The sequence below is a fragment of the Aplysia californica genome, unplaced genomic scaffold (assembly GCF_000002075.1).
Source record: "Aplysia californica isolate F4 #8 unplaced genomic scaffold, AplCal3.0 scaffold00011, whole genome shotgun sequence".
Classification (NCBI taxonomy): domain Eukaryota; kingdom Metazoa; phylum Mollusca; class Gastropoda; order Aplysiida; family Aplysiidae; genus Aplysia; species Aplysia californica.
The window spans coordinates 891,853-906,394 of NW_004797281.1; the positions used below are offsets into that span (position 1 = coordinate 891,853).

General features: G+C 39.5%; 1 protein-coding gene across 1 annotated transcript; it reads left to right on the top strand.

Annotated features, from left to right (window-relative positions):
- Positions 1 to 617: 617 nt before the first annotated feature.
- On the top strand, positions 618 to 14,208 carry LOC101847463. Its single transcript, XM_005089966.3, has 4 exons — positions 618 to 713; positions 4,614 to 4,926; positions 8,726 to 8,907; positions 10,835 to 14,208. The coding sequence occupies exons 2-4, from the start codon at positions 4,623 to 4,625 to the stop codon at positions 13,802 to 13,804; spliced, it is 3,456 nt and encodes a 1,151-aa protein (XP_005090023.1). The 5' UTR covers positions 618 to 713; positions 4,614 to 4,622; the 3' UTR covers positions 13,805 to 14,208.
- The last annotated feature ends 334 nt before the right edge of the window (positions 14,209 to 14,542 follow it).

Sequence of the window (14,542 nt, forward strand, 5' to 3'; positions counted from 1 at the left end):
ACATTAATTAGATCTAGTGAAAAAATATGTTCAGTGTAAAACAAATTTCTTGTAACAAGTTTTGCTACTAAAAAATTACGTAGGCTATATGCGTATGCAAAATGTGTGTGGGAAGCTAGAAGTGCTGTGAACAATCCCATCCGTGTTACGAATTTTTTCACAGTTCTGTAGATCTTATATTTATAAACTCTCCATGTCTGCTGTTTCTGTTGTTGCACCCAAAAACACAACAATTTAAAACCTTATTTCTAATCTCTAGTTGCACAGTGAATTCTGTAACTCAAATTTACAAACTGTACAGTAAATGTTCCACTTTTCACTCGTTTGTAAAAGCCGCCCTTGCTTTAAAAGCTATAGGGTTACTTCCGAAAACGATAAATCGTGCCCTCAAGACGCCATTGTTTTCGGTCTTCAATTCCTCACAGGTCACGTGGTACAGTTCCCGTTCTATAAGTGTAGAATTCTGTGGTCTGTATACACTTCGAACTTCGAAGTCAAAAACACAGATGGCGTGGCGGGCGGAAGGAAATACCTAGTACCAGAGACACTAAAATATACTCTGGTACTTCACTTTCGGTGGCCGGGAATTTCCTATTCTTATTATAATAATGCGTCTTCCTTCATACCAGTGCGGCTAGATCTAGCTGCTTTTAAGTCCTGTCAGACTCAGAGTTGTTGTTGTACATGAGTGGTCACTGTGGTCAAACTTACAGGTAAGTAAAAGTCTACAGAATTTATGGTAGAGATCTTATTAGTAGATCTAATCTAGATTTATAGATCTAGAATCCAGTCTCCAGACTCATTCAAATATAATCTAGAATCTAATCTAGATCTAGACATCTATCTTATATCTATGTACCTCAAACGACATGATTTGATTAGACATCATTAGAATTAGACCCAATGTATAGATCTAGTCTAGGCCCAATACACGTTAATACCTGCGTCTGTAGCACATCATCAGCCTAATTTTGAGTAATTTAGACCCAAACTCAAACAGCAATTTTACAACGTGGACTTCCGTAACGAGCGACCACCCCATCAAACACAAAATAAAGAAGAGGCCAAGACCTAACCCTCCGTAACCCTACCCCTCACCCTAACACTACCCCTAACCCTAACCCTACCCTTGTACTTGTACCCCTATCCCTACCCCTACCCCAAGCCCAAGCCCTCAATTCGATACCTGCTCTGTCTCATAGTGGTCGTTCGTTACGGAAGTCTTCCAGCCCTAGATCTAGACTCTAAATTTAGAATCTAGATATATATATCTAGATCTAGATCTAGATCTACAGTTTTGTGCAAGAATCTAATCTAGACTAGTCTAGATCTAGAAATCTACTAGATATCTAGATCTACATCTAGATTTCTAGGTCTAGATTCTAGCTCTATACTTTTAATTCGAAGTAACTATTTATCCGAATGCTCGGGAAAATAAATTTGATCTGTATTTCTCCTATTCGGTTTCCGTTCTCAAGATTTTTGGTTTATTTGCGAGATGAAGGCGTCATCTCTCATTCTGCCATTCAGCAAGGATAAAAGCTTTTTTTGCATCGAATTCAATTTCTAAAGTTAGAAATCTTTAAATGTCTGAATATTCAGTTACTTCAGTTCAGTTGTGGTTGGGGTAACGTTCCCGGACTACTATATATATATATATATATACTTCATTTGATTCCTTCAAAAGGTACTGCGAGAATTTGCATTTAGTCACCCCTAAATCTAAAGCAAAAACTAAAATCCTTCATGTAAACAAAAAAAAATCCCTTCACACCCCCCATCACACCTTACACACACACACACACAAACACACACACACACACACACGGGCCATCCATTCGCTAATTATCAACAAATCGATCTCGAGAACGGAAACCATTCGGAGAAATAGTCGAGTTCACTTTATTTTCCAGAGCGTACGGAGAAATGGTGCTTTTAAGCTTAAAAAGTGGGGGCTATTCCGAAAAAAGCTGTTTTGAGAAAATCGACGGTAAAGTTTTTGCCCCTTGTTCAGTTTTTAAGACTTATCTTACTTACTTACTACCCATTTCCCCATCTGGCGTTTAGGGCAGCTACAAAGGATCTCCAGCTCTGTCTGTTTTGGGCCATCTTGGTCAGCGTTCCCCACGAATGATTCCAGAACTTCATTTTAGACTCTACTGTGCGTCTCCAGGTCACTTTGGGTCTGCCTCTTTTGCGATGTCCTTCGAGTGTCCAGTGGAGGGCAGTCTTCACAATAGAGTCTGGTTCTCTTCTCAGAACATGTCCAATCCATCTCCACCTTCTCCTTTTTATTATGGTTGTCATATCCTCTTGCCTACATTTACGTAACAGATCTGCGTTGGATATCTTGTCGGGCCAGAAGATTCCTAGGATTTGGCGTAAGCTGGTTGTATGAAAGGAAAGATAGCTTGGCCCGGTCATAATCAGTCATCCTCCAGCATTCAGCTCCATGAGTGTGGATAGTACCCAGCTGTTTATACAGCTTTAACTTGGTTTGTATACTTAACTGTCCTGACTTCCAGATGTTGATCATGCTTCTGTACACGAGTACAGATCTTGCCTTGCCCAGTCTGTTCTTTAAGACAAGAAGAGTGTTTTCTATATATACACACCAATTTAACCAAACTTCTCCTATAGCATGTAGGGCAATACCCACTTTTGGTGTAGGTCAAGATAATTTCTGGAAAACTCCGAAATCCGGGTTAGCCCGCTTGTCCTTAAATGCAACCAAATAGAGCCAGCCATTATAATTATATAGAGATCTAGATCTATATTCTATCTAGATCTAGATCTAGTCCTTAGCATATTATGACCGCGTCACGAAATCTGTTTCGAAAGACAATTTCTTAGAGATAGGCCAAATGAGATCACATGATGTGCCGAACTGTCTGCCCAATTTTCGCTTAGCACACATCCACCTGTTCTCAACGTGTCATGTGCATCTCTGGATCGTCCAGGTCCACAAAGTGATACTGATGAACACTGAAATTTACCCAGGAGGCAATATTTGAAGTGTCTATTCATTTAACATGTATTGTTGTACATTAAATTGGGTCTAACAGTTTGTGCTACAAACGCAAGTAATAACCTGTTGTTGTTGTACATGATTGAGTCTAATAATTTATGCACCTAATGCACTTTTACCGAATCTTTTTTTACTCATAATTGTCCCATGTCATGCACTTTTCTAGATCTAATCTAGATCTAGTTCATTTTAATCTGCTTTATTACATGAATGTTGACTTCATATTCACTGCAAATTATTAGTTTTTTAAATGATAATATTATGTACGGACACTTTTATAAAAACTTCTAGAAGTATCTATGTTACAACAGGACATAGGTCTAGAACTAATTGTGTTAATCTAGTAGAGATCTAAAATTTGACTTGTTTTTAACATTTTTAAATTTAAAAAAAAATCTGATGGGGTTTCAGTGGGGCACCCCCTATATATTATCTCATCGATTTATTGATTTTTAAAAGTATATCTCACTATGTTTTATCATTCAATCTTTCAAACGAGGCCTATTTTTTAAATTATAATTTCAATATTTTAAAAAATCTTGGGTGGGGTTTTCAGGGGTGCGTACCCCCCGACCTAAGAAAAAATCAAGGATTTGGGGTCTGGAGGGCATATGCCCCCGCGACTTCACTTCACCATAATTTGATGTTTTGCAATAGGTTTGAGATTTTGTTAAAAACAATTGATTTACGACAGCTTTACTGTGTTCTGCTTGCCAAAAAGTACCTTTGTTGTGCCCCAAAAGCAGTGCAAGTGCAAGAGAGTGCGTATGGATACATGTGAAAGTTTAATTGTTACCATTTTTGGGCATGATCAGCCTTGGTATTTGAGTTTGTTTTTCAATTGCATTTTTATCATTCGATAAGCTGATGATGTAAATCTCTCTTTTAGAAATGTAAGAAATCAGCCACATTTCAAAATTTGATCATGAAGTATGTGAGGCGCTCGTCAAAGTAATAACTGTCAAGGAACTGGCATTTTTTTGCAGGTTTGGGAATTTTTGTCGAATTTTTTGTTTTTTGGCTCAAACCTTTCATGCCTACTAAAGGACATATAATTTTTGTGTGGATATCACTGAAAAATGTTGCTTGAAATTAAAGGCAAAAAAGACGTAAAATTTCAGTTTCCATGGACTCTACGACTAAGGTAATAAATTGACTTTGACATCCATTTTCTTGCTAATTTTACCTCTGAAAGCAAGCAGTCTCCACCTCCTTCTGTCTCCAACTCTACTTGTGTCTCTATTATAAATGTATATTTTTTTTCATCAAAAGCAAGGCAAATGGGCAGGCTTTAAGTTGATACCAAAAACGTCATATGCCCCAAAAATGACACAGCCTAGCACTCTCGGGACAGCCCCTTGCCCCCAGAGAATTATTTTCAACAATCGAAATAAAATACTAATGTTCTCCTGACTCTGTTTTTTTTTGTCTTCAAAGCTTAGAAGTCAAATAATTATAAAATGTTTAACCAGACGATTTTATTGGACCTTGAATGCAAGGTTTCTCTGTCTAACAAGGAGCATACCTTTCAACTGCATAGGCTTAGGAGCAGAACATTTTATGCAAAATAAATTTACTTTTACAGGGGAGCAACATGTCTACATCTGAGCATACTGGTATATTGAAGTCCAATCCAAGTCTAATCTCAAAAGTGCAAGACTGGATTAAGGAAAATGTTGACTACAGCAGAGCCGAACTCAATCGAAAGCCATACTCCTTTCGTGGAGGTATCTGTCACTTTGATTGTCAGTTACCCTCTCTGACTTTGCTCTGCCGTGATGCATTTGCTAAGTACAAGATGCTCGTCATTGACAGTGATATGATGGATGACTTACAAAAAGCTAAGGTCCTTAACTGGTGTGGTGCTCTGTCAACTCTACATGCTGTTAAAGTCCCACGTAAGTGACATCTGTGTGGAGTTGTAACATTACTGTAAACACAACTTCTGTCTTCTTTAGTTGTGTCTTTTATTGGTATTTGATTTTAAACCTTTATGATAAATATGATTTTTTGTTTTAAAAATGTATATTGGAGTATAATAATATTATTATGCCCCTTCAGTATAAAACGGATATAAAGTCAAACACAGAAGACTCGAGATCACACATCCGTCGAACTGTGCCTGTGGTCCCATTTTTTCTTCTTCTTTATCTTTGTAAGACATCATTTGAACTACGGATCCATCGATTTATTAAAATTTATTATCAAGCTCAGACTTCGGTGATCTAGTCTCTGGAATAAATCAAAGCTGGATCAATACATGTATTTCATAGCTTTGAAAAAGAAAACAGTTGTGAGGCTGCGTGGTGAAATAGAGGCGCTCGTCAAAATAATGAAAGTCAAGAAACTAGCATTTTTCAGGATTTTTATTGAATTTTTGTTTTTTGGCTCCACACCATTCATGCCCTCTAAAAAACACATATATATATATATATATATATATATATATATATATATATATATATATATATATATATATATATATATATCTGTGTGGATTTTACTGAAAACTTTGATTAAAGGCATTAAAGATCAAAATTTTCGGTTTCCACGGACTCTCAAGCTAAGGATATAACTTAACTTTGGCGGCCATTTTCTCGCTAATCTTTCCTCTGTAATTAGGCGAACCTACTTCCTTAAATCTCAAATATCTCGCCTTGTATCCAAGATATAAATTAAATGAATATTTTTTTCATCAAAAGCAAGGCACATGGAGAGTCTTTTTAAGATTATACCAATAACTCCAAAGGCCTATATGTTCCAAAATTGACGAGCACCTGATTCCACTGCGTCGTTGTATTATAATTATATTATTTTCTAGATACGAGTTCGGTCCGCCTAAAAAAAAAAGAGAAAGAAAGAAAGAAATCAATGAAGAAAAAGAAAATGACAGCTGATTCAAACGACCCCCGGGGCCCGCAGCTGGATACCACAGAATAATGCGCTGGATACCGAACCGAAATCCGCAACTGAAACGGAAACGTAGCCAAAGTAGGTAATTAGATCCTTCGTGACGGCGGATATAATAATAGGAAAGCGGGCTATAACTAGCAGTCATGAGTATGAGTAGTGGCCTATCAGCCTATCAGCCATAGCCCAGCGTCGAGTATCTCCTTTTTAAACTTTATAGTGTTAGGCTTAATTAGGCAAGCCTATGCTATCAGCAATGTTTATACCGAAAGTGAAAGTGTCGTGGACAACTTTAGATCTAGCGAAGATATGTAACACGATAATAATATCAAAGATATAATATTTCCTTCCATTACAAACTGGAAAATCCCGATAGGCCAAGGCCAAGGGCCAAATTTCGGTCTGTCCTGGCGATAACGGATGGCGAGGCCTATATATATAGATCTAGTCATTGAGGTGGTGGACAACTGAAATTTCCCTAAGTCCGACGAGGAAGTTTTAGTGGTCAGGATGCCTAAAAGAAATAGGAATTTTGACTGCTTTTTCTTGATCCTGGTTCTAGCATTCTATCTTCCTGAATTTTTCATTTTCAACTTTCCTTAAGGAGTGGAAATATTATGAAAGCGCTATCGGGCATCGGGAAAACCCGCGAAGTAGTCATCGGTGACCTATTTGGTTAAAGGCAGCCAATCATATGCCGCCAAGCGATCACGCGCTTCTTGCATGCCGGCACCTCGTGTTTGGAATGGGAGATCTAGTTTCCAGCTCTAGTTTTTTTATCAATGGATGGGTGGTAATTTTAAGTTGGTACGTAAAATCTACTAAACGCAGAGATCTGAAATTTTACAGCAATAAAGAAGACATGTGGGGCGCCTGTGTGGTCGGCGATCAACCCGCAGCTTCGCTTAGTTTTCGAACCGCAGAGGAAATTCGCACAAACACGACAATATCTCTGGTTCTAGTAATCGTTCGGGATTATAACCTTTCCTCTGATTGGTTGCCGAGTTTCATTTATTTTCGTCCAGGAGTTTTTCCATAACTATACTAAGAAGAGAGTCACTTCTTTTTGATTCCGAGCGGCCCAAAAATTACCCCTCGCGCGGAGGCCGATTTCCGGCCCAAGGCGCAGCGGGCGATTGGCATTGCTAATAGAATATATTATATAGATCTATCTATTATATAATATATATATACACACACTAATGAAACCAAACTTCTCCTATAGGTAGGGCGAAATTCCACTTTTTGTGTAGGTAAACATTTCTTGAAACCCCTGAAATCTGGGTTCGCCCTTTGTTATTTGTTTAAGTAAAAGCGACCATATTTCTGTGAGACGTGAGATCTCTGCAGCCTGTGGAGAGAAATGCAACAATTTTAAATTTCTACGATGCAGAAATGATAGCAATTGAAACAGCACTATACCATCTCCGCACGTAAAGAGCATAATAAAAATAGTTTTATTTCTCTTTGTCATGTACCGGTATATATATTTTTCAATTCATGCTTTTGGGGAGCTGGCAGAGTTTATGTCCTATTTTGTGTAGTGTATTGTTGAGAAAAAGCCTGCTAAAAACTAATTTTCTTTTTCTTGGGCTTAGGTAGATTCTACTTCATTTTATTTTTAGTTTCTAACTGAAACTGTCTCAAATTGCCCTTTTGACACTGCTTAACTCAAATAAGGTTCCAAGGGAATTCTTTGTTATGCTTTTCACTGAACATCAGCAGACGCTAGCAAAATTGAAGACTGTCGACGACTCAATAAGATGAAGCCAAGCCTTTTGCCTCCATAGAATTGATAATATCTTTACTATTCCAACTATCAATTTTTTACTTTTTGTCGTACTTCTTATTGTGTACCCTTCTCTGCCTCCTTCTATCTTCCTGTTAATTTATATTGATACTCGATTTAGATGTTTCTAACATGTCAGGTTTCTTTCTCTTTCTTTCTCTCTATCTCTCTCTGTCTCTCTCTGCCTCTCTCTCTCTCTCTCTCTCTCTCTCTCTCTCTCTCTCTCTCTCTCTCTCTCTCTCTCTCGCTCTCTCTCTCTCTCTTGCTCTCTCTCTCTCTCTCTCTCTCTCTCTCTCTCTCTCGCTCTCCTTCTCTCTGTGTCTCTCTTTCTGTCTCTCTCTAATTCACACACACATATATATACTCTCTCTCTTTCTCTCTCTCTCACACACACACACACACACACACACACACACTCACACCCCCACACACACACACACACACACACACACACACACACACATACACACACACACACACACACACACACACATAAACACGATAGAGAAGGAGAGACAGACTAACATTGCTGTTAATAAAGCTTATATTATGTTGTTTCAGTTTCAATGCATGGCTATATAATACTACTCTTCTAGTCTTTTTGCTTTCTGTTTTCTGACATACACAGTCAGTTTTATTTTATTTTTTATATATACCCTAGGCCTATAGATCTCTCTTTCTGAAGTTGTTACAGTTTCTGCAAAAGAGAAAAATATGCAAGTATTTTTTCCTTCTTCCATGCTCCTGTCCAGGAGATTGTTCTGTTTAATTAAGATGGAGCTCTTTTCGGTTTAATTAGTTTGTTACTTTTCTCCTCAACAATGGGTGGCCATCTTGAAATATTTCGACTGTATTTGTCTATTTGTGCTAGCTGTTTCTTAATAAATTTTTTTCCACTCAAGGTCAGCAAAGGCAATTTCATGCTGTAACCATTCTTAGTTTTTCTCCTTGTGATCATGCTCTGTAATCAGCTGTTGTTCCTTTATGTTGTTGATCAGGAGATGGAAACTGCTTGCTACACTCTGCGTCTTTTGCCATGTGGGGTGTGGACGACCGGGGGGAGACTCTTCGACAGTTGCTGCTCATGACCCTCCAAAACGATTATGGCAACCAGTACCGGACACGCTGGTGCCGTCAACAACTCCAGGATGCACAGAACGTAATCCAAACAGAGAAGGAGGTTTGTTCTTTTGTTAACTCTATAACACAGTGGAACTTGCCTGGTCCCTGAGTGGACGATCCCAGAGTCCAGTCAGATCGTAGGGTGCATGAAACAATACTGCTAATGCAATCTCTTTCGAATCCGAAGAGATTTACTTTGACTAGGAAGTTTTAGAGAAATGTATAATTTACTTCCGCTTTTTCTTTGACACAGTTGTAGCCATTTTATATAATATATATACAATATGACACGGATATCTGGAATTTGTCGGGACCGGCCTCAGTAGTTCGAAGGATATCTTACTGAAATAAAGAAGAAGAAAAAAACCGAGACCACATACACAGTTCAACAGATGTGTGGTTTTGAGTCTTCTGTGTTCGGCCTGTCCGTGTTCTACTGTATATTGCGTGTGTACCCTCTTTTCATGTTTGAGGAAACCTGGAAAAAATTATGTCAAAATGTGGAAAATATTTATGGGGTTAAAGAGTTTTAAATGGATGCAGCTTGGTTTCCTGCGGCTTGGTCTTCTTTTTCCTCTAATGCCATAGAGTCTGACATTTTCCCTTAATGTTTTGAGTATGGGAATCTTATACTTCTGTTTTGTTCAAAGCATCGAAAGATTAGTTGTTGTTTTTCCACGTTCTGTTGTCAAGAGTTCATCCCTTTCATTTCATTTGTCCTTTGTCAAATTGTGTTGACTTCATTGTACAGGCTGTTGATAACCCTATATTATAATGCCCTTTGTAAAAATGTGTATTTTATTGTAAATGGTTACGGTATTTAAAAGTTCAGTGTAATTGGGAGTGAGGGCCCTGCTGGTCGGGTTTTCTTGCTTTCTAGTCTTTCCCCACAACCTTATCATCTTGGCTAGCTTGCACTTTTAGTCCATACTTGGCACTATGGTTTCTGTCCAGACTCCTAGTGAAGCTATCATTTGATCCGGGATCACTCTTTTTAAAAAAAAGTTTTACGGCACTTGAAACACAACTAGGTCATGTAAGTACTGAAGATTAGAGGTGTGTTACAAACACGAAAGAGAAGGAGGAGAGGTAAGTACTTGATAGAAAAGAAGGAGCTACCCACACCAGAGCACCCGCCAACCACCCACAGGGGCCAGTCTAACAAAAAAATCAGACTACTGAAACGGACACTTTACATGGCAGGCCCCTACCGTTCAAGTGACTTATTAGTTGTTCAAATAAAATATACACTTTAAAATAAAGAAAAACATAAAAATATAATACAGGGCTTATATATTTTAAGGTAGATGTTCTGAAATTGCTTTTTTTGGTCCTCTAAATGTTAAAATGGTGTTGTGGGGGGGGGGGGGGGGCTCTTAATTTTTATCGTTTACATGTATTTACAGTTTATGATATTATTAATCTGCTTTATATTTATCTTTAGTACAGTCGTTTTATTTTGTTTTATTTTATGTGAGCACTGATTGTTTCCTCCTTTTATTGTATAAAGAACTGCTTTTAAAAACGGGTTAAAGTATTGAAACTTCAACAAGCTCGGTAGTGTTTTCATCCATCAGGGACCTTGCAGACAGATTCAGTTTTTTGGAATTATCAATATTGGTCTAAGAGTATTATAATGAAGTGCTGGTCTCTTTTTACAGTATTACAGTAAAATGCTTTTGACCCTTGAGAAGGCATTAAATTGTAGAGTACATTCAGTCTCATGAGCAAGTTATTGACTTGTGACTGTTTGATTCTTATAAACTTATAAACCTTTGATTTGAATGAATGCCTGTCTACTGTCAGGAATATTTAAATTTCTGATGTATGAAATACTATGTGTTGTGGTGTTTTATTTTTATTTTTTGTTTTCTATCCAGATGTCTTTTTTTACCGACTTTTTAGAAATAATTTGAGTCTCTGACCAAGGATTTGTTTGTTATTATTTGTTTACCTAAACCCATTTATTCCTCTCCTCAACACAGGCTATGATGCAGGAATGGGAAGATATAGTTGACAGAGTTGCAAGCACTGCAAGTCAGGCTGCATCTGCGGCAGTCCCCCACAAATTCCTTGAGTCACTTCATGTCTACGTTCTGTGCAACATCCTCCGACGTCCCATCATTATTATCTCTGACTGTTCCGCACGTTCAATAGATGGAACAAGTCTCCAGGAAAATAACATCGGTGGGATCTACCTGCCCTTGGAGTGGAATCGTGCGGAGTGCAGCAAGACGCCACTGATCATAGGCTACACCAACACCGGATGTCACTTCTCTCCCTTACTGTCTGAGTTTCAAATGGACAGCACCAGGAAACAGATGTTCCCACTGGTGACTCAAGATATGAACTTCTTGCCGGTGAGGTTCTTGAAGCAGGAGGAGGAGACTGTGGTCTGGGAGCTGCTGCAGGACTATTTGGTCATCAAGGATGAGGTATCAGGCCAACAAGGTGTCAGTGTTCTTTGTGTGGTCATGTCGCTGAAACCTATGCCTTTCCATCTGAATGCCGTTGAAATGCACTATCAGCAGTTTGTTCAGCGCAGCAAAAAGCAGGTCCCTGCTGTATACTCCCATTTCCATCACTCACAGAGTGTTGAGACACAGCAGTCTAGAGTTGCTGCAAACTACCGTGACGTAGTACCACCCTTTGATGATGATCTGGTACCACATATCCACCCCCCTGTCGTTGAACCACCCTTGCATTCCTCAAAATCCAACCCCTTCTACCACATCCAGGTGAGCAGCCAGACTGTGGTTTCCACCTATGTGAGACCTGTCAATGAAGCACACAAAGCACGACTAAAGGGTCTAGATACCAAAAAGTCTAAGAAACAGATTAAAAAAGACAAAGAAAAGAATGTTCCTCCTGCTGAAAAGTTTCCATATCCTGGACATCCAAACGCGGCAAGTGTGTTGGAAGGTGTGTTACCAGATGAGTTCCAAAGGCACTTCGCCATCGCAGAGAAATTGACTGATTTAGTGTCAACTGTGAAAAATGAACGGAACTCAAGAAATCCAACCAAAAAGAGGGTGAAAGAAGAAGGAGGACTTGCTTTTGTTGCTGAGAAGCTCAACGACTTTGATTTATTTTTTGGTGGAGACCAGATGTCAAAAACAGTGACAGAGCAGATTAAAGAGAAAAATACTACAGTAGCAAGCAACTGCATCACTCCTGGATGCAAAAAATCAGCAGGAATGAACCAAGGTGGATTGTGTGATGGGTGCTTGGAGAACTTGACCATTGCAGAGAGTGGCACTGAACTTGTATCAATTGGGGAAGGAGACAAGAAATTTTACGTCTCAAAACAAGGAGAAGATAGGGGGAATACCTCGATGGAGACGGAGCCTGGTGTGCCTGTTGTCTATGAGTTCCAGTTGGATACTGGGCCCCCGCCACCAGCTACTTTAGTCCCTACAGCTCCCCCACCTTCTGGAAACTTCCCGTCGCACGCGCCAGAAACTCTTTCCCTGATGTCCACTCGTTGTGCGAATGGCTGTGGCTACAGATGTTCTAAGCACACTTTTCCTTACTGTCATGAGTGCCACGACAGGCTTCAGAGTAACACCGAAGTTGTGGAACAGCCAACTGCGCTGCTGCCTTCAAGTTCAAAGGTGTACACGCCTCCTTCTGGAGACGGATGGCAGAAAGTAGGTCATGACCAAAAGAACATCCAAGTACCACCGATATCTTCGACAATGCAGGAAATGCCATCGTCAATGCCAGCTGATGTGCCTGTGCGCTCAGGTGATCAGGGGGACATTTCAAATAATGCAGTGCGAGTTGTTACAGAAAATATGTCTTCTAAGATTAAAGAACATTGCAATGTAGTGAAAGCAGAAGCCAGCTGTCATTCAGATCATGCTCAGAAAAGGCAACAGGTCCAATGCTCGAGTCCTTTTTGTGTCACAATGATTCAGCCTACAGAGGGTGTTTGTCACAATTGTAAAGAAATATTAAGAACTCACAGCCCATCAACTACTCAGGTTGATGAGAGTCCACATGGTCAAAATGTTCCGAACGGATTTGTCAAACTGCAAACAGAGAACCATAAGGACACAATTTCAGTTCCACCAGGAAACACTCAACCTAAAAGCCCTCTTGGAGAGCTAGATGTTATGCAACTAGATTCGATACCTGTGCCTTCTGACACGAGAAATGTGTCAAAAAAGTCAACAGACACATATGGCAGGGTGCAGAAAAAACATCTGGTTCGTGGGAAACTTTGCATTTCCCCTGGATGCAGCTATTTTGGTGACCCAGCAAATGCAGATATGTGCAGTTCCTGTTTTCACAGAAATCAGCCTTCCAAATGGAACTCATCTGCACAAGCAGTGGCAGAAGAAAACCAAGCAAACAGTTATCACAAACACTCTAAAACTACGTTGTCTTGCACTGGCAAAACTCAACATATCAGTCGAAGTCAGGGTGTTGATAATGAGTTTACCAAAGTCCCCATTTTTCAGGCAAGTCTCAAAGAGTTTTCAAAGCTTCCTAGGTTTGAAGCTTTCACAACCGCAACCACCCACTTGCCCGTCTCTTCTGCGTGTGAACCCACAGACAAGTCAAAGTATGGCTTCACGCATCAGTCCTATACCCCCATGAGTTTGAATCTGTCCCCCAGTTCTGAGATGGCTACAAGTCTGAGCAGAGCCCCGCAGGGTTTTCTTCATGCTCACCAGCCAAACCTGACGGGACCAGAGTCTTTAAATCCTTCTGATGTCCCGCCTGGCGTTGACTTTGTTTCCATCATTGATAACGATAACCTGAAGGGATACAAGCAAATGCTACAAGCCTTTGAACGTGAGTTGAAGAAGTGCAGGACCCATGGCTGTCCCAGTTATGGGAATGATAAAAGCTCTGGCTACTGCAACGAGTGCTATCTTATCTACAGTCTCCAAGAGAAGGAGCACCTGAGAACAGACTTGGGGCAGGAAGATGTGCCTGATAACTAAGAACACTGTGTATTATTAACCCAAAGGCCTAGCTGTTCTTCATAGTGGTACTGATATTTGAGTAATACTGTCCATTGTCACTTGTCTTTTTAAATTTTGCAAGGGGATCTCGGTACCTTCACTGCTTCCTCATGTAGGCTACCTCTCCATTAATTCTTCTCTTTGTTTCTTTTCTATCTTCCTCTATTTCATATGTGCTATGATTTTGATTACTCGACGGTATCAAACAAGCGTTCCTCCCCCCCCCCCCCCCCTTATTAATTTTCATTTTTTTTTGCGCCGGCTCCTTACTCCATACCCCTCATTTATTCATTTATTATATTCCAGCGTCCCACTACCGATGGTCATGTGAAACATTATATCTAGAATCTATATATATTTGAATGATACACCCTTTTTTTTTGTAAATGGCAAATTACCCTCAGTATAAGTAGCGATACCGGGTTGGCTGTCTCAATTTTCTGTGCATTTTAAAAACTTTTGTACATTGGTTTATATTTTTTAAATAAAATTGGTTTGTTCCTAAATACTAAATGGGAAAAGTTGTCACAGTAACTTACTAAAATCACAAAAATTTCTTGATCTCTTGTTCTTTTATTCACTGAAGGAGAAATAAAACAGATTTGTTCCTGCTAGTACAGGGGTATGAGGTTGAATGTGCCGCCCCTCCCCCCCCCCCCCCCCCCCCGTTTATTAACTCTTGTCCACCCCTTTTATTCGATACCTTAGAGTAGGTAA

Coding starts and splice junctions, on each gene's coding strand:
- LOC101847463 (XM_005089966.3), top strand. CDS start 4,623: ATGTCTACATCTGAGCATACTGGTATATTGAAGTCCAATCCAAGTCTA. Junction 4,927..8,725: donor ACATGCTGTTAAAGTCCCAC/GTAAGTGACATC, acceptor GTTGTTGATCAG/GAGATGGAAACTGCTTGCTA. Junction 8,908..10,834: donor TAATCCAAACAGAGAAGGAG/GTTTGTTCTTTT, acceptor TCCTCAACACAG/GCTATGATGCAGGAATGGGA.